The sequence below is a fragment of the Triturus cristatus genome, chromosome 3_2 (assembly GCF_964204655.1).
Source record: "Triturus cristatus chromosome 3_2, aTriCri1.1, whole genome shotgun sequence".
NCBI classification, from domain to species: Eukaryota; Metazoa; Chordata; class Amphibia; order Caudata; family Salamandridae; genus Triturus; species Triturus cristatus.
This window is the reverse complement of record NC_140584.1, coordinates 977,684,559-977,705,933: the sequence shown is the minus strand read 5'-3', so window position 1 is coordinate 977,705,933 and position 21,375 is coordinate 977,684,559. Positions and strand designations below refer to the sequence as shown.

General features: G+C 46.5%; 1 protein-coding gene across 1 annotated transcript in view; it reads right to left on the bottom strand.

Moving 5' to 3' along the window:
• Nucleotides 1–21,375, bottom strand: part of RABEP1 (rabaptin, RAB GTPase binding effector protein 1) — a 989,154-nt gene that overhangs the window by 265,271 nt on the left and 702,508 nt on the right. The window contains exons 12-13 of the mRNA XM_085649558.1: nt 3,977–4,075; nt 3,162–3,302 (exon numbers count right to left, since the gene is read on the bottom strand). Coding sequence (XP_085505684.1) covers nt 3,162–3,302; nt 3,977–4,075 — 240 coding nt within the window. The remainder of the gene's footprint in view (nt 1–3,161; nt 3,303–3,976; nt 4,076–21,375) is intronic.

Below are 21,375 nucleotides of genomic sequence, written 5' to 3'. Positions count from 1 at the left end.
CAGGCTTATGTGCCCTCCAATTCACTGAATCAATCTTAACACACATAGGTAACTTCATAACCTTCGCTCACCACAACCACCTCTCATCCATATTCATACTCCTTGATATCCTGCTTTTGACATGCTGACCACCATATTTCTCTAGGTACTTAAGAGCCCCATGGCATCACAATCTCTGCTCTCAAATTGTTATCCTATCTGATCATTATTTCTCTTTACCTGTGGTCTGTAAATTAAGTGCTACTAGCGGACCTGCAGCTCTAGTGATGCCATCCACTTAGTAGCCTTTTAAACAGGTCTCAGGTTGCCATTGCAGCCTGTGTCCACAGTTTTAAACTGCCATTTCGACCTTGTAAAATAAACCTTTTTGCCAGGCCTAAACCTTTCTTTTTAATACATACAAGCCACCCCAAGGTACGCCCTAAATACGGGCAAGATGCAGTGTCTTTAAACCGATGGACATGTACTTTTAAGTTTTACATGTCCTTGTAGTGTAATTTTAAGTCACAATTCTGAAAATGACACTTTTAGAAAGTTGGTATTTTCTTGTCCTAACCAATGCTGCCTGCAGCCTGTTACTGGGTCACATGACTAGGTGTGGCTGGCAGTAGTTGGTCATTGTGTATTGCTTCCAGATAGTGAGACCAAAGGAAGCTAGGTGTTGGCAGGATAGGCCACTCTGAGTTAACAATGGGGAGGAGCTGTCACCTACCACACAAGGCACTGCCTGAGCACTCGCACAGAGGGGCTTGACACTAGTCTATTGTGGCCCCAGCCAATCTGGGGCCAGGGAAGGGAGGAAGGAAATTCCAGGCACCTCAGGGGGTGAACACATCTAGAAGCTTCTCCTACTTCAAAGTGGGCACCAGGTATAAATATTGGACCTCAGGTACCAACTCTTCAGTACACACATGGCCTGAAGAAGACTCAGGAGAAGGACTGCTGTGCTGCCTTTGCTAGAAGGACTTTGCCACTGGATTCGAGCAAGCCTGGCTGAAGACGGCTGAAATGCCAGAAACCGGTCCTAGGAAGCTTGTTTCCGGTCCAGGGAAGGCATGGCTTGGTAGTTCGGGCTGGACTGTTCCCATGAGGCACAGGGTCAGACTGATTTGCATATGGCCATGTCTGAACTGGGGTGGCAGAGTGGGCTAAAGAACGGTGATGGATCAAACCCAGATCTGTTGACTGGGTGTGAGTATTTGATTGGTTCTGATGCTCCGTCCATCACCACCCCCTTTTGTACCGCTTTGTTCGCCATAAGTTGGCAGGGTATGCTCAGACGTGAGTCCCTTGTTCACTTTGCCACTGGATTCGAGCAAGCCTGGCTGAAATGCCAGAAACCGGTCCTAGGAAGCTTGTTTCCGGTCCAGGGAAGGCATGGCTTGGTAGTTCGGGCTGGACTGTTCCCATGAGGCACAGGGTCAGACTGATTTGCATATGGCCATGTCTGAACTGGGGTGGCAGAGTGGGCTAACCCAGATCTGTTGACTGGGTGTGAGTATTTGATTGGTTCTGATGCTCCGTCCATCACCACCCCCTTTTGTACCGCTTTGCTAGAAGGACTGGCACCCTGCTGCCTGACTGAAGGACTGGACCTGCATCTTGAAACTAGGACCACCAGTGACTAAAAGCGCTATTTGGCTGACCTCCTGACCAACGTTTCAGGGACAGAAGATTCTGGACCCTTGGAAGTGAACCTGAAGGTGCTCGGTCATCCCAACTGTGGTGCCAGCAGAACCGACACATCGGAGTCACTGCGCGGCGCATCATCTCGCCAAACTACGCATCTCGGCCCCTGTGTGAATTGTCCTAGTTGCACGACTTAGCATTGCTGCCAGCATCCTCCTTGGAACCACCGCTGTGCGACATCCTCAAATGCAGGCCTTTGCATTGCAGGCCACTCATCAATGATACAGGGCTCCACATCGTAAGCCCTGCACCTTCTTTGAAACCCACCGGTGAACAAAACATCTTTGATACAGAATTTCGCATCATTAGCCCCTCATCAACACCACCTTGATGATGACCCAGGACCTTTCATCACATCCTTGCAGCTTCTCGTAACCAACACTGTGCAATGCATCCCCACACCAGGTCCCGCATTGCCTAAGCTACATGACGCATCCTGGACGAACAACCTCACAACGCCCCGCAACCAATATTTAAGTTACTCTTGTTCAATTAGCCTAAATGGGTCCCTGTAGCCAACCCACACTCCATAGAGGAGCTCTCTGCTTTTAGGCACTATTTCCACTTGAATCTTTAAATGTGCATTTGTCTAGATCTACTGATTAAATCTTTGTCATTTTGATCTCAAATAGTTTATCAAAAATACTATATTTTTCAAATTGTGTGGGATTTTTCGTGTGTTGTGTTTCACTTCATTATGTTTTGAATTACTGCAATAATTTACACATTTCCGCCAAGTTAAACCGGACTCCTTTGTGCCAAGCTACCACAGGTTTGAGCACATATTAATTTAGGGTTTGCTTGTAACTACACCCTTACACACCCTATGCCAATATCACCATACTGCAACTTAAGATCAGAAAATCAACACCTCCTAATGCAACAAGAACCACCCTGACCAACATCCTTCCATCTTCTTGGCACCACCGCAGCACTGGCCCCTATACACAAGTGGTTCTCCAACTGTTTTTTAAAAACACTAAAAATCCATCTCTTCAGGGCAATGATTGTTAAGAATTACCATAGACTTAACAAACATCGTAAGTAGGTAAACTTAAATATATATTTTATTCCGTGCAGTATTGAGATGTTTGTTTGACCTTGCTGTTCTTGCAATGGCACATTAAACACTTATTAGTTGTAACCACATTGATTTTTGTAACTACATTCAATCAGTCTATTGCCCAACATTCCAAAATAAAAACATTTCCCAAAGTGCAACATTTCTGAACAAAAGGTTAAACGATCAAAAATAAGTACATTATTAATAAAACAATAAAAAAAGATATATAATAAAGCCTTACAATTATGCATTACCTCATTTGACACCCCATTATTACACAAAGGGAACCCATCTTTTATTATTGAAAAAATTCACAAAGTTGATAAGCGGTTACAAAATAATGTGTTGAACATACTCAATCTATTCTATTCACATACTAAATCCGAAAAACACATAAAAAAAGGTTTACCTCTATTGATTCTGGCAAGATGAAATTTTCTTCTTGTTGCAAAGAAATATGCAAGCTATGCTTTCCTTGAAGATTTTCATTATCTTTTTGTAATCTAATCAGTTCTTCGGATACCTGTTCCCTAGACTGCATGAGCACAGCCTTCAATTTTGAGAAAGGACACCAAGTTAATTAGATAAATTTAAACAAAAACAATAGAGAAATTATTTGAATAATACACAGTTGTTTTGCTGTGGCATAAAAATATTGTGTCTTAAATAGCTATATAATCAATATTTGTATTCCTTTTTATTTATCTGGTATGTATCAAGGTCCAGTTACAGGTTTTTCATCTTTGGCACTACATAGAAAGATCCACAGACATCATGTAACATTGCCTGGTTCACCCAGCATGCAGGTTCTGTATATAAGGGTATAATCTGACAATTGCCAAGGCCTCTCTTTAGAGTTTGGATGGAGATGAGACACTTCAGAATGACTTGAATTTCCATTCAGGGCCATGACCACAGTCACTGCTATTAATACAGTCATTGCTAGTAAAGTTTACACCATATAGATGAGGGTAATAAATTCATGTCCTAACTCCCAGTTGTGTATAAAATCTACAAAAACACTATGATATGAGAAGCTATTACTTGACAATCAGCTTTGTTGCATCTAGTGAAATTGACACAGTCCATGCTCACTAGTACTATGCAGAATCAGGGCATAAGGGGACGTAGTAAGCAGAAAAGATGAAAAACATTTTAACAAAGCACTGATATGGAAGTCATGCCAGTGTATGTTTGCAGTTCTGCAAAACACAATCTTCTCACCATTTGTTCTTGAACACTCCTTTTTGCATGAGAAAACGCCTGCTGCAATTCCCTCAACAAGGTCTCGGACTCCTGTGCTCTAATGACAAGTGCAGATATCTAATGAAACAATAAATATCAGTTACAGATCATTTTGATATTATGCAAAATAATTGCTCAGACTGCCTGATTAATGATCATTTGCTGTCTAAAGTTCCCCTCAATGTTGGAGCTTTACAGGATGTTTATTTTTCAAGCAACCTCAAATTTCATCTACAGATCACTTGGCCAAACAAATCTTCAGATCATCTTTTTGAGAAAAGATGTTGACTGTACTGGTGTCCAGAGTTTGGATTCAGCTGAACAGTTCGACTAAACAAGCATTTTCAAAAAAATTAAATTTTCTTGAGAGTGCAACAAAAAGTAATGAACATTTTACATTTCTGGAATGATGCGTTATTAACTAAGTGATGAGGAATGAGGAATACTTCTGAGGAAGAACACCCTATTTCATTAAGCGACTGCAGACATATTTCTGATAACTGAGGTAAAAAAACAATAATTAACACGTTATTGAGGTGCAAAAGCGTAGGCCAGGTTCGAGAAAAACATTTGCCTAAATTGCCAATTGGATGCACCTTTCTAAAAAAAAAAACTAAAAAAAAACAAAAAAAAAAAAAGAAGAAAAGCCACAAGAAGGATTAGGACTTCTGAAAACAAAGAATATCATTTTGTCCTTTAGAAGTTTCTTCCTTCTTATTTTTTCTTAAATTGAAAACTTATTACATACTTAAAAAAAAAAAACATAGGAATTATGTCAGAGCAATGAACTATTATTACAAAATCTCAACTTTGTGAGAACTCTGAATACAAAGGTCTGTGGGTGGTCCAGACAGACAGAAAAAGGGTATAAAAGTTTAGGCACAGGATAAAAGTCTTTAATCAAAAAGAAAGCTAAATAATGCAAAGTTCAGGGCATTCTCATTTAGCCAGGAGAAACAGTACAGGCCTATACGAAGCTATTCATCTTGACAACGAGAACAAAAGTAACTAACTACAAATATCGGCTTTTACCTAACAAATATAAACTAAAAATGTTTTTCACTCTACCAAAGATCCTGCCTGATGTCCATAATGTATAATTCTATAGCTCACATAGAGTATAGGGTAGCGGGGTGCTCAAAAGTAAAAAGAGCTGAGACAGGTGGAGGCACAACAGATGTTTGGACGAAAACCCTCACTCACCCGAGGGTGACATGCTTCATCATTGGGTTCCTCCAACACAATAGGACGGCAAGGTACCCAGTGTGGGCTACAACTTTCCCTCAGAAAAAGAGCAGGAGTGTTTTATAGAGCACGTCAAAGTTTTAAATACCTCTTGGGTAGAGGTGAGGGGCAGAATGCAACAAAAAATGTGTATTAAAACTATCGCAATAAGAACAACAATTTTATTACTAAGTCATAAAGGATAGAGGTTAAAAGCAATGTGAAACAGGGTTATGGATGTATACCCTGTGTTGTGGTCAACATGTTTCTGCCCCATCTGACATCAAATGTTCGGGGCATTCTTCAGGACCATGATGTTCAGTCACTCTGCTGAAAAAACGTGCATAAATAGTAATAGTCAAGAATAGATACTCAGGCCCATACTCTTCACCAAACATGCGCAGAGGAAGCAATTTGTAGGGTAGGTCACGTGGCCCTATCATAGAACAACAAAACACGTATCAAATAGTGTGTCAAACACCAGTGTGCACCATCACCATATTCACAAGTGTATAACTCTTCCCAAAATCAGTTCATAGTAACCTTACCTATGAACAATGTGTACGGTCCGACTCTACCATCAACAGAGTCTCTCCACACGTAGATTCCTCTAATTATAGGTACGGCAAAATGTATCACACACAAGAAAAACAGGCAAAACAACCATATTGTTAACTACTACTAACACAGTTTTGGTTAGATTATATATTCATTTCCTATAGTGAAATGTGCTAATGTACAACTACACAAAAGGCAATGTAGGGTCATTTTGTGTGTGTGATGTAGACAGTGGGTAATATCTCACTTTTATTAACAAAATTATTTGAAGTGGGATACAAGTTCACAACCACAGTTTTACCCATCAGCAGTCACACATTGACAAAAAGTGGTGTATCCTGAAAGGACACGCAACCCTCCACTTTCAAGCCATACATATACTAAAATGATTGCTTCTTGGCGACTATGGAAAGACAAACCACAAACAGGAATCCTTCAATAAAACAAAACCAATCATTATGACAACATAAAGCGTGTTAGAAATTGTAATGCTATACTAGCTCTTGGGTAATAAAACCAAACTACATCCCTACTACCTAAACTGAGACAAATTAATTACAGGAACAACTGTTGATCATTTTAAGAAGTCTGCTTAAGCTAATTCACATGATAAAAAGACCCTGAAGTGTCCAGATTTGCAATGCATCAAACCGAGGGAGAGCACATGTCCATGCACAGTCCCAGTTTCCTACCCCTTCAGCTCTCACAGTCTGTTGGTAGCGCCATCTCAAAGAGGCCTAAGCCATTATGTCCTATCTCTCACAAAAATCGCACCACCACAGTCTAAAGACACTTGTGACAAATACAAAAAAAAACTCATATATATGATACAAGATGCTAAAGGACGAGTTACTTAACCTTCGGTAACAATGTATCTGGTAGAGACACAGTCTAGCCGCAGATTCCTTAACTTAGAATATCCGCAGGCGTCAGAATGGTTCCGGAAAACTTTCCGCAGCAGCACCTCTGCGTGCCGGGGGCGGCACCGCACGGCTTCGCCCGGACGTCGTCCACGGATGCGACGTCAGCAGAACCATATAAGCCCCTCCCGGCGGGCTGACATCAGTTATCGTTGGAGAAACTTTTCCGCGCCACAACGCAGAGCCACCACCAAAAACTGTGAGCGAGTGGGAACAGTATGCGAAAAGGATGAAAAAAGAAAAAGAAATTGAATGGTGAAAAACAGCACCATAAAGGACAGTGCTAGGCACTGTATACTGAAAAATAGTGAAGGGAAAGAGCAGAGCACCGCTCTGAGAAGCAACCCAGCAAAAGCGAAGGCTAAACCCTACCCGGAGGCAGAAGAAGATGTGAAAAAACATCATGGCAGACGACAAAGTCTGCAACCACAATATATAACTGTGAAGGACAACAAGTCCGGAACACATGAGCATTGACAATCCACCACAAGTCGGCACCAGAAAGGGACGTTGTATCCCCTGTAAGAGACCTATAGACTAAGGCAGAGCCAATAGACTGCAAAACAAGAGACTGCAGGGGAGGTAAGAGACCCCCAGACGTTTGAGAAAAAAAAGGGGGGGGGGGGGGAGACGACAACATGTGTAGACCCCACACTGGACGGCGTAGGGATGTAAAAGGACACACGACACATGAGTATACCGCCCAATCACGAGACTGGGTGGAGTAGAGCAAGCAAAACAGAGTGAAGCATCCCGTCGAGGAGTGAAGAGATGTCACCGTGCCGTAAGACAGAGCCACCTGGAAGAAGGCGAATGCGGAAACCCAACCTGAAAAGGTCCTCGCAGAATGGGGAGGATGGGCGGGCATTAAGGAACCTGCCGCTAGACTGTTTCTCTACCAGATACATCATTACCGAAGCGAAGTAGCTCGTCCATCTGATAGAGGCATCTAGCAGGAGATTCCCTAACTTAGAATAGATACCAAAGCCATACCCATAGAGGAGTCTGCGAATGAAACCCACCAAGTTCTAGAGAGAACTTAGCCGTCAACAAGGTGAAAAAACACAGTGGGGACAGCAATGCCAGCGCAGCCAACACCAGACCATGAAGCTCTGAAAGAGCGGAAAACAATGGGAGGCAAAGGCACCACAAGCCGTCAAAGAAGAGCACGAAAACGGCCATGTGTATACCGGGTTGAGAGAAAGAAAGCACAGAGCCAGAAATGCCGGTGCGGAAGTGAGAGTTCATGGCTTCATAAAGAAGATGAACTGAGCCTAGGGTCCAATTGATCCGCAGGATCCGATGTGTCGACAGGAAGCAAGACCCAGAGAGAGGACAAAACGGCATGACAGAGTCAACGCATACCGGTCGAGTATGCACAACAGTGGAAAAAAACACAGTTGAACCTGCACCAGCTAAGATACGTGGGGCAGCATCGGCAGGATGCCGACCCATGGCCAGAAAGTGCCGGCATTACCAGAAACACAAGACACTCCAGTACGCAGTCACTCCTTCACAAAGACATGTGAGAGGGCGGACGACAACATGCAGAAGCACCCAGAACAGGACCACAGTAAGACTGGTATTCATGTGGAAGACAGGAATACACATAAGCATACAGTGTGGATGGCAGAACCACACCAAGGATAGGGAAATCCCCCTGTAGGGTAGCATGAGCAACCCAGATGTAAAAGACGCATCACCAGGAAGGCAACCGGCAAAAAGTGGCCTCCGGAAAGCCGGACACGCACACAAGCGCTTGCCCCATGAGCAGAGAGGGGCAAAGAACAAAGACACCGCAACAAGGAACGTTGCGGCGCGACCCCGCTGTGGGAAGAGCACAGAACAGATATATATTTAGAAAAATACACATCTAAAAATAATGTGTTGCATAGAACAAGACAAGGGTACGCCATAAGTACCAACAGCCATGTTGAAGCAGAGTTGGACAGGACAATGTCCAGATCCGCAAGCGACTTCAGCTATCCGTCCGGGAGGAGCCAATGTCCCCCGCTAGACAGATGAGAAGATGGAGCAGGACACGAAAGTGGAAACAGTCAGGACCAACGTAATGGCCAGGGATGTACAGACAAGACCACCCAAGAAAGCAAGTATCCTGAAGAGAACACTTCCCCTGAGAGTGTTACAGCAGGAACCCAAAGCAGAAGCGTGGGTAACACCTGCGCGGAAAGCAGCAGAGAAATAGGAAAAACTCCTGTTTGGGAAGTGCCCAGAAAATGAGGGCACAAGGCAGTGTACAGCATAGACATACATGGCGAAGACACCACCGTCTATAGACAAGTCCAGACAGGGCTGAAGTACGAGAAAGCATTACCCATCCCGGACAGTGGAGGGTAGAACCAGTCACCGCAGAAGCGGAAGAAAGAACGCAGGCACCCCATGATATCGAACATACCAGGGTGCACCCACACTTCACTGACGAAGTGTGCTACGCAGCGGCTCTGCCCTGGCGCTATATGATGGCAGGGCATCAGCCACAGAAGAACTGTGCCGGAATAGAACAAGGGGTCCCAAGGGACAGTGGCTGGCGAAAAGAAGAGCAGCCAATATGGACAAAGAGGAGCACAGCGTAGCTGAAAAACGTCCCTGGCAAAGGCAGGCAAGGCAGAAGCCTCACGGTAGGGAACCTCTACAAATGCTTCGAAGTACTACTGACAACCGTAGACCCCAACCCTGAGTGAAAGTGCAATAGAGCGACGCCAACCAGTGGGTCCACAGGAGCGTACCAAGCCTTCCTTGTAGAAACGCAGCTAAACAATAGCCAGCAAATACCCCACATAGGGTAAGTCTTAACCCCGGCAAGGGGAGTTCCTCTTGAGACAAGCTCACAGTCAGAGGACTGAAAGGAAGGCAGGACCAGCTGTACTCAACAAAGGCAAACACGGCAGAATAGCAGCGTAGACCATCTGGGTATTACGCCAGGGTCGAAAACAAACAAGGCAACGCTGTCTATGCACAAGAAAAGATAGGCCACAAGGGAGAAAGCCATGCCGCAAGGGCCAGAAAATCACGGGAGACCAGACATGAGGCTGGAGACCCCTGAATTAGCGTGACAGTCAAAAAGGTCCACGCCATTGAATGGCAGATCCTGAAGAGCGTCCCGAACATTGTTGGGAAAACGACTATCGCGCAGCCATGCATGAGGGCGGAAAGCAACCGACCAGGCCATTGACCTGCCCACATTGTCAGTAGCGTCCAGGGCCTGAGAAAGGGGAGCAGAAAAAGGGTCAACTTGCTTTTCTGCACACCATGCCACAAACATACCCAGCGGCAGGTGTATACAGTCTTAGTGGAGGGGCTCATAGATGTCAAGATAGCACTGCAGACTTCGGGCGGTGGTCGAAAGCTGTCCACTGTCATCGTTCAATCCCCTAATGCTGCATCCACTGGAACTTCAGGTCCCCCTGCACCCACAAAAGAAATTTACCTAGGTCTACGTTACCCCTAGCAGATAAGTAAAACACAAATTGCAATAACAAACAGGAATCAAGTAGACGGCGATGCAAGTCAGCCTGGGGCCCTTCTGGGAGAGAACGAAGGAGCTCAACCAAGTCGCAAAGGAAGCACGTGCGAACACGCAAGACGTGTTCAAGGCACGGATGCCCGCACTGGCGGAGGCAAAAATGTGGCGACCACATGTCTCCAGCCACCGAGGCTCCCTAGTGGGAGTTAGCAAGGCAGAGCAGAGCAGAAGAAGGCTGAAAAGCAAAAGCCGCCTGGACAACCAGACCCTGAGCTCTAGAGTGAAGGGACAAGCAGACAGGATCGTCTGGGGCCGGGCGATGCCGGCGAGCGATGGCCCATCAACAGGGTCACCAGAGGAGGGCCATGCCCAGGTACCAAGCAGGATGTCCAACAAGGGGGCAGCAAAGGCTCCACGTCCACAGGCTCCATGTGGAGGAGATCCAGTAAAGGATCAGAGGGCAGGGAAAGCGCAGAGGGCTGCAAGCGAAGAATATCAGCCACCCTGCGAACTGCCCTTGTGAAAGCCGCACTAGCCTCTGTCGCTATTCTGGGTGGCAACAAACCATCGGTCGGGGACGGTTGGAGGCTAACTAGTCCACTAGACAGTAAAGGAGAAGGAGCCTGAGGTTGATCCAAAGGCCATGGAACGCTAGGCACCTGAACCAAGGGGCACCGAAACGACCCTGGGCATGGTGAGCCCAGAAGGATCTCATCCTCCATTAACAGAGGAGCTGTAGGCGCCGGCTTCGCATCGACATCGAGAACCTCCAGAGGGGACTCGATCTGGGTGCGGACCGACGGCGACCAGACCTCCACCTGCGGGAAGCCGCACAGGGCTATGCGGCGACTGGACGGAAGACTGGGATGCCCCTCCGGGCTGTGTCCCTTAGACGTCATATCGACTCCGGAACCGGAGTTGATGTACGCAGCCGGCGCAGAGGACGAATCCGTTGGTGAAAACCAGATACGAGTGCCTTCCTCCTCTGTGAGACCCGAAGGCGCACCAGGGAGAGGGGGTACCCATAGAAAGACTGGAGAGCCTTTGAATAGGCCTCCATTTGGGTCCTTGTCGCTCCGACACCCGGGAAGGGTGGGTATGGGGGAGACTACTGCTGGGCGTCTGTGTCTGGCAAAGGCCGAGGGCAGCGGGCCCCAGCGTCACGTTTACAGGAGGACGACCGCCGTGACTTATACTGGTTCTTACTTGTCTCCGAACGACGTCCACGGGAACGACCCCGTGAGCGTGCCCGATCTCCAGAGGGAGATCGGCAGCGTGAAGGCGCAGGACCGGACATCTGGGCGGCCAGCAGCTTCATACGACGCTCCCTTAGGGACTGTGGTTTCATCTGCCGACAGGCGTCGCACTCTTCGGAGTCGTGGTGCACTCCCAGGCACCACATACATATGGCGTGCGGATCCGTGACAGACATTTGCCGCGTGCAGGTCTCACACGCTTTAAAGCCCGAAGGCATCGCACACTGTTATGGGACGCCGAAGGTTTCGAGAAGGCCCGAAAACCAGGCCAAGGAACCGCTGGTTTTCCGGGATCCACGTTGGGACGCAGAAAAAAAGAAAACAGACGTCAGCGCGCCGGGAGTGGCTTATATGGTTCCTCTGACATTATGTCCGTGGACGACGTCAGGGTGCAGCCGTGCGGTGCCGCACCGACCCGTCGCGCAGAGGTGGTGTTGTGGAAAGTTTGCTGGATCCAGTCTGACGCCTGGGGATATTCTAAGTTAAGGAATCTGCGGCTAGATGTCTCTATCAGATATAATTTGCACTCTAATGATGACTCTATAGACTAAAACCAAATTCAAGGACATTCCAACTTTTTTTATATGCATTTTTTTTATATATACACACACACACAAAACTGACTTGAGAATTCACCCTGCCTATCACATGAAACAGTTTCTTCTAAAGTAAAGTTGTTTTCACATAATTGCTCTTTTTCTTTTTAAAAAAAAAGAACACATGCATCCCCAAGAGCAACATGCATGAATCTTCCGACTTTAACAATAAAAATCGGAACATCTTTTGTTCCAAATGTAATGCTCTTGCAAATTATGCCCTTAGGGACGATGGTTGACCCTTTGGTCTCATATTTTTCTCAAGCTGAAAATGTATTGCACGGTCCAGCTTATTGTAAAGTAAAGAGATTCAACTGTACCTCCTTAAACGAACTACATCATGTCTTGCAGGGTTAAACAAATCTTAAATGAAGCTCTGAAAACCAATGGTGTGAAAGAAAAAAGTAAACATTTTTCTATTTTTTAAATACAGAGACAAACAGGGAAGTATGATGTTTGGATCTGATCTTCTCATACACTCTCCACTGCAAGCAGCAGAAATGATCTAATCAGTTATTAAAAGCATTTGGTTTGGGTTAGCTGTAATTTTACCACTACTGGTCCCCAATACATGTTGGCAGAAAAGCTACATACCAGTAACCTCAGCTCTCCTACAGGGGAATCTTCATTTTCGCTATTGGCCCAGAATTATCCCGTCCATGCAAGATAAATAGTAAAATAAATATGTGAGTGTGTGTGTGTTTTCAGAGTGCAGCCACTGAGCAAACAATTGCGGTCGCCAGTAGACCGTTCTAGTTAGGACAAAGCTTGTTTTGCTTGGCAAATAACTTTGGAGACGTTCAACAAATCTTCACAAACGTTTCAAGAGTACCGTACTGGTCACTGCTGTCTGGAAAGTATTGGGGTGATCCGTCAAGCAGGGGCCGAGAAAAAGGGGGGTACCAAAACGTATTCTCCCCATGCAATTTCCCATAGGCATGTTAGACACTACAGCCCAAACCGCTCAACGGATTTTACCCCATATATGGCAGGGAGCTAGCGCTTGGCTCAGAAACAGCCCTTGTTATTTGGTGTAAATCTGTCCAGTAATTTTGGACGTATTAAAGAAACAACACATTTTTAAATCTAGGGATGTGGATCCTCTGCGGATCCGACAGATCTCATGCTGAGATCAGATTGGCTGCCACCACTTCAACTACGAAGTGGTGGCAGCCATCTTGGGACTCTGACTCATCCGAGTACGTTGAAAAAAACAATAAGGGGGCAGGGTAGGAAACCCTAACCCCCTAGGCCTGGTGGTTGTGAGGTCACTGATTGTGTCATGAGTGATGTAATGTGTGAGATCATAAGCAGTGCACTGTAGGGGCACAAGTTATAGTTAACTCGGGTAACTAACTGTGGAATCTCTATTGTTCAGTGTGTGTTAAATCTGAACTTAACTATAACGTCACTGTACCCTTTGATTTTGCGTGAGTGAATATATATATATATATATATATATATATATATATATATATTCCTAGTCGTTGATCCTATCCCGGATCATAAATGAGGCGCACTCCATGGGATTATCTTCATTACGATTTATTTAGCAACAGAACAAGAAAACACCCGACAGACGCGTTTCGGCTACACGCCTTTGTCAATGTCGGTAAGGTTTACATTTTTTTCGTCATTTAAATCAAATAATAAAGTTTCATTGACATCGAGAGAGGAGGTCGCTACTTTCTATATCATTGAAATAGAGGAGGGAAACATTGTATCACTTTCCAAGATCTCTTAAAGGGCAGACATCTTGTAACATGCTTTGCTATCATGTGTGGTTCCAAGTAATTACACAGTTTCTAATACATATATACATTAGATGTTCATTATAATTCATGAAATACATCTGTTTAATTTTAGCCCTGAATGGGCATGCGCAGCCAGAGGTTAATGTCGTTGTTACTCTATAGTCCTCATTAATAACCCCTGTTGTCTAAACTCATATCTTTATTGATCAGTGTCTCCCCTGTTCCACCCCCTTTGTTGCCTGCCAAACCTTTCACAGAGAAGAAGTTAGGGTAGTACCGATATAATAAGTTTTTATTGCTCTCAAATTATTATGCAATGTGTACCCAGAGCTCTTCCTCGTTATTCAACCCAGAGGGGCTTTTGGTTTGCATCTCTAATATATACTTCGATTCAAGTCTTCTAAGTTTCTTGATTCTGTCCCATTATATATATATATATATATATATATTATATATATATATATATATAAGCGTTTTGGCAAAAAATTGCCTTCATCAATCTGATATAAAAGCGCGTTTGCACAATTCAAAGCAGATATAATTCATTTAGATAAAAATGAGGACAGCACCCCTGATACTTTTTCACTCCATGCTGGCGTCCTGGTCAACGTAATCCCCAGCAAAGTCAAAGAGTGCAGTCAGTGTTCATACAGGGCAACGCTCCTGTGCAGCAATGGAGTAGGACGTGTAGTCCGTGTGCTCCGGGCTCCTGAGGCCCACCGCACAGCTTCCCGCCGCTGTTGGTCATCCGCAATTATCTCCGAGGGCTTCCGGGGCTGTCGGAGGTCCAGTGGCAGAGCTGGGGACCTGTTGCAGGCTGAAACTGCAGCAAACAGAGCAGATGGGACCCTGGAGGCGAGGGTGACAAGCGGTGGCCGCCATCTTGCTGTGGAGGGCCGCCGAGTCCTTAGGACTCGCAGCAGCGAGGAGATCCCAGCCGAGGCCTGCCGCACCTTCATTGTCGGCGCCTGGGATGTTCCTGGGGCTGCGACGGCACATACTGCCGAGAGTGACCTTACCAGGACTTTGATCCGGTAACTTCTAACAGCGCCTGCCATTTTGGATGCAAGGGGCTGACCCGCTTGAGCAGCGGACGCGCTTCAGAGGCGGTTAGTGGGGAGCCAAGGAACAGTCGCATGCCATCCAATGTGGGATCTCAGCTGCACAACGCAGAGGTATTCTTAGAAGGGGAAGCTGCCTGGGGTACTGTGCAGGACGTTCCGTTGGTACTAAAGCTGTGCCTGACCCTAAGATGGTGGCTGGGTGGCCCGTGAAGAGGCGGTGAGTGTGCAGATTTTGATCCGGGTGGCAGCCTTTCACGACCTGAGCATTGACCCCCACTGAACTCAGCTCATACTTTCTAGACGGAACCTAACTCTAAAAGGGCGCCCACAAATGTGTTCTTACCGGTATGGGAAGATGCTCCCATCTGACAAGGGGGTCCCGATGTGCCACTAGGACAATGGGCTTAGCTGAGGAAACAATCCTAAGATCTAGAGACAATACCACCTACAGAGTCTTGGAGATCAACAGACTCGATTTGCCTGACTTTATGATGGCTGTCAAGCTACACCCCCCTTCCTATACTTCCACCCTGCCAGCTCCACCAGCCCGTCTCTGGACTACTCATTTTTATCCGGCGGAGACCGAAATGTATGACCGATTCCCGGTGGAGCTGCTTCGACGGCTATAGGGGAAGACAGGCTCTGGCACACCGCTATGGCCCTCACCTACCCAGCCGGACCTCAGAATTATGTCTTGTCTCTTTCTCCACTGCTGATTCCCTCCTGCTGATTCCCTGCTCTCTATGGCCTTTTTTTTCTTTTCTGTGGATCTGGTTAGGTCTCGCCTAGCTATTGCGTTTACGCAATCGCTATGCGAGACTCTAGTAAGAGGGGCATTTGAAAGTGCTCCCAAAAGTGGATTGCATGGCGAGCACGCGCACAATCACGTGCATCGTGCCGCCATGCAATCCGTTTGGGGAAGCGCTTCAGCCCACTGGCGCGTGCACTGGCGACGGGCGTGCGGTTACGCACACAATGACGAGCAGAGGCGCCATATGGCTTTCCTCTCTCGTCATGGTGCGCGCACATCGCACACCACTCGCCAGCCAGCCTGCTTTCACTTTTGCGCCTCAGTCTTGCCTGCTCGGTTTCAATGCTCCTCCCCCTCCCCCACCACAGAGAGCGTCTCGCGGCCGCGCGTCTTTTTGTTGCTTGTTTTCCTTATTTCAAACATCACAAGCGTGATGCGCCATGTTTTAGGTGGAGGCCTCAATCTCTCAGCCAACATCCCCAGATGCACACATGTCAAGTTATTTTGAATTAGCTGGGAAAGCTGTTTGAAATCTTTTCAAGAATCCACTTCCTGACATTGTACGTTTACCTTACATGCTCCAACTATGCTCCGACTATGACCGGAATGCAAGCGAAAGTGAAAACATCTTCACAGAGATGAGTCCAAACTTGACTGCTTTTGCACCAACTGACGTTTCTTCACATAAAATCAGATTATCTGAGAGCTCCCTTGCGTGCGGCCCTGCTGGTGAGGATAAACAAGTGATAGCGGACTCCATGATGAAAGGTGACGCCTCAAAGAGACCCCATCTTCCTCAGCACTTAGGGCAACTTTTCATTTCATTATTCACTCCTCGTAGCCCAGTGAAGCCCTCACTCCTGCCCTTCTGGCTTGATGTTTATATCTGGAACATAAATTCCAGGCTGAAGCGGTGATCGCTTATCTTTTGTTTTGCATTGTTTGTCATTTAGTGATTGCCTTTGCAGATAGGGACCAGCCATATGTAAACCAGTCCAGGCCCCGCTCCAAACGGAGGAGTCCAGCTAGAACTACAAGGCAAAACCCTAAACACATATTGAACTTATTGAGCCTCGTCGGTCAGATACAAGTTGGTCCGAGTCTGTAATAATACAAAAGAACTGAAAACGATGGAATTGAATTTTCCAGTCAATACCAGTGATTCAGATAATTCCAAGCATTTGTTTTTATCTCTTTTTGGTGCATCATGTCTAGCTGGAGGCTGTCTTTTTCATAACTACATTTTTCCACATTGGAGTCAGACATTGCCAGCTGAGAAAGACTTTCATATCTTCAATATTTTCCTCTGCAAGGAGTCCCCAACTTGAGCCATATTATGAAAGGGGGCACGTGCCATCTTATCTCGGTATTGACAGGGCCGGGCGGTGGTCTGCTTCAGCTGTTTATTAAAAGTTTCAAGTGCACATTCTACAGTGTGGTTTATAAACTCGCATAGTATCTGCTCAGAAGAGTAATTGTGAGAGGATGCTGCATTTAAAGGATGCCATAGTTAGTTCCTCTGGGTGTGTCTATCTGTGCCATGGAGTCCTAAGGGGGGAGACTGCACAATTACCTTAAGATGGCTTGGGACACATGCGAAATGCATACATTATTCATCAGGTGTTCCTAATGCTTTGAAAGACAAGATGGCTTCCACGTACGGGGGGGGGCTGCTTTTAACACAGCCTCTCGATAAGCAAAACGAAAGTACGTGTTTTTTCTGCAATTTCCCATGTACAGGCTATAAGGAAGAAAATACACAAAAATATAACCCACCTCTGAACGTTATAATATAAAGAACGTGAATTGTATTTGTCGCACCTTAAATGTAGAAAACTTCCGCTGCGCTAGTCGTTTTTCCGGCCCAGCCGGTGGGAGAGGGGATTTTCCGGGGGATAGGATAGCTTGCTGCCCTCGTTGTGTTTATGTATCTCGGGGTGGCCGGCGCTCTCGGTGTGCTGTTTTGAGGGTTCAGTGTCCGGCAGCAGCGCCTCCTCTGTCTTGTTTTGTATTGCAGGTGGCTGCTTTTCGTATAGAGCGCTATGCCGCTCTAACTTTTAGTGGCCGCCCCCTTCCCTCACAGCACTCACTGCACAATGGCGTCGTTCTATCACCTTTTATTATTTTTTTTATAAATTGGCATGCTGAGTACGGCACTTGCTTTAGGGAAACCACGCTCAGTTTCATTTTTTGAAAACAAATATAATGTGCAGCGCGGCGCCCGTTTCAGGGACAGTCGCGGTTTCATTTAAAAAAAATGTTTAACTGTAATGGTGAGCGCAGTGCCCACTTCAGGGACACCGCGCTCTGTTTATTTATTTATATACTTTATTGATGAGCGCGGCGCCCGCTTTATGGACACCGCGCTCTACAATACAATAGGTCTTGCTTTTGCCAAAGTTTGACCTATTGGTCTTGTAAATGACAAAGCCATTTAATATTATAAAAGACATTGCCGTTTACCATGCCAATAGCTCAAAATCTCGCAATTGCGAGACCTATTGCATTTTAAATGCTTGTTTTTCATGGTCGCTAATAACTCCTGTAGTGAACCTGTAACCTTTTTGTAATTAATGTGATTATTTTTGTAACTTTTAACATGCGGTTTTCTTTTGTAAAGCGTTCCGATACCTCCGGGTCTAGCCAGCGCTATATAAAACTCAAATAAGTAAATTAAAAAAACAGTGCAAATTACGAACACGCTGGTAGTTCTTCATTAAAACACTGTTCCGTGTCTCAGTCCGTTTCTCTTTTGCAAGGGTCTGCCACTCACCATTACACTTCCCTGCTTCAAGCAAGGCTCTGCTCCATGATCCTCTTCAAAAGCGGACAGGCAGAGAAAAGGCTACAATCCAGGTTGCCTGCTCATCACGCTCATGAGTTGTGAATCTCCCGTAGCCGTGGCGAGCACCGAGCGCCTGTCCCACATGCCTGCCTCAGTCTTCATTCCGTCCATCATTTGTTTGTTGTAACGCTTTCCATCCTAACTGGGACGGGTATTCCCAGACGTGGGACCCATGCTCACTACGCCACTGGAGTCAAGCTATCCTGGCTGATGACGGCTGATAGCCAGAAACCGGTCCTAGGATGCTTGATTCCGGTCCAGGGAAGACATGGCTTGGCAGTTCGGGCTGGACTGTTCCCATGAGGCACAGGGTCAAGACTGATTTGCATATGGCCATGTCTAAACTGGGGTGGTGTAGTGGGCAAAAGAACGTTGGATTTAACCCAGATCTCTTGACTGGGGGAGAATGTCTGCATTGTCAGCATTCCGTCCATCATTTGTTTTTTGTAACGCTTTTCACCCTAACTGGGACGGGTATTCCCAGACGTGGGACCCATGCTCACTACGCCACTGGAGTCAAGCTATCCTGGCTGATGACGGCTGATAGCCAGAAACCGGTCCTAGGATGCTTGATTCCGGTCCAGGGAAGACATGGCTTGGCAGTTCGGGCTGGACTGTTCCCATGAGGCACAGGGTCAAGACTGATTTGCATATGGCCATGTCTAAACTGGGGTGGTGTAGTGGGCAAAAGAACGTTGGAATTAACCCAGATCTCTTGACTGGGGGAGAATGTCTGCATTGTCAGCATTCCGTCCATCATTTGTTTGTTGTAACGCTTTTGACCCTAACTGGGACGGGTATTCCCAGACGTGGGACCCATGCTCACTACGCCACTGGAGTCAAGCTATCCTGGCTGATGACGGCTGATAGCCAGAAACCGGTCCTAGGATGCTTGATTCCGGTCCAGGGAAGACATGGCTTGGCAGTTCGGGCTGGACTGTTCCCATGAGGCACAGGGTCAAGACTGATTTGCATATGGCCATGTCTAAACTGGGGTGGTGTAGTGGGCAAAAGAACGTTGGATTTAACCCAGATCTCTTGACTGGGGGAGAATGTCTGCATTGTCAGCATTCCGTCCATCATTTGTTTGTTGTAATGCCTCAGTCTTCGGCACAGGAGCTGGATGGTTGTTGCTAAAACGTCTCCTTCAGGAACGGTTTGCCTTCCAGCGCCTAATCGCAGGTGGTGCTCTGGATGACGCTACCTCTGCGCACCAAATTATACCACCAATACTCCTTATTCACAAGGAATTCCGCACTCAAGTGGGGGTGCGGCTTAAAAAAACTTTGTTGACGCGTTTCGGCCAAAAATTGCCTTGATCTATATATAGGTAGATATACAGGGTAGGGATACCCTGCCCCCTTAAGCCCTGGGTGTGCGGAGGGGCATAAGGAGGACACAGAGGACTCCTCCCACGCATTGGCCAAAATAATAAATAAATAAATGCATGACAAACTGCAATTTTGACTACGATTTGATAATAAGGGAAAGGGGCTTCAGAGTGGCCCCCCGTCCAGAACACATTTTGGGCCCCTGGGACCGCATCACCCAGGGCACATTTATTTATTTTAAAAAGGGGAGGGGTAGCTTAAGCAGTTGGGCCGCCCGAGTGCTTGCCCCGGGTCTGATAAGTGGGACCAGATTGGTATATCAACGGTGGGAGACATGTGGAATTCCGAAGGGTTGACCTCGCACAAAACCAAAACATTTAGATATCTACAGATCAGCCATGCTCTCAAAACAGCAATACCGGGGGGTGGTTCACTTCCTGAGGCTTCCCCGCTAGAAGACAGGCTAATACTCGACCCCATGACCAAGAAGGCCATATCTCTAACATATAAATAAAAAAGATTAATAACCGACCTGATCTTTTAACGCGCTTGCGGCAGTGCTGGGAGGCGGATCTGGGTTCTCTGGAGGAAGATGATTGGCGAGACGCTTTGGCCTCCCCCAGGGAAATAGCCATTCCAATGAGATTGCGGCTTGTCCAACTCAAAAATTCTGCACTGCGTTTATCTTGCCAGAGGAGTTCTGGTCAAGATGGACAGGAGGGCCGATCCTTATTGCCCCAGAGTGTGTCACCAGGAGCGAACTTACTTTCACACAGACTGGGAGTGTCCAGTCGCCCAAACATACTGGAAACTAGTCGCAGGACAAAAGGAGAGAGCAGGGAGGGGGGAAATTATGCCTACTAAACATATGGGAGGCCACAGATCTTACCCAGACTGAGAAATCATGGGTTTCATTGGGATGGGCCCTCGCAAAGCGAAATATCGCACAAAAGTGGGGTGTGGGTGAGATGGCAACTATCAGAGATTGGGTTGCAGACATGGATAGAGCCATGATTGCGGAGTAGGATGTTTTCGAACACAGAGGATGCCCCAAAAAATGGGATCACAAGTGGGCTGCCTGGAATATACACAGGGGTGAAATATGCCTGTCTCCCACTGTGGAGCTACGACGCAGTGAAGTAATAATGCATGGCCCATTAGATTTTGAGGGGGAGATGCTGGGATGATGAATCGTTTCTGGAATAATATATTGAGAGTAATCTGTACACATACTGTACCTGAATGTAGGAGAGTAGGGTCTGCTATCCTATGGTCACCCCAAATTTTTGCTTTTTGCTTCACTGGTTTTTGACATATTGAGGCTGTGGGCCTGCCAATCAGACCCCCAGCCTGCTGTTCTCTCTACTAAATTAAAACTATGCACCCTAGGTGCATAACCAATTGGAAGTGGATCACCCTGTCAGCCCCTGTACCAGTGTACACTAGGTACCCAGGGCATTGGTGTACCCAAGGCCTGCCAAGGGCTGAAGCATGTATTGTGCCACCCCAGGCTTGGCCTAACAATTTGACACAACTGGCTGATCACTCAGCTGGGGTAAGTTGGTGTAATCACCTCTTACTTAGGTGTAGTATAC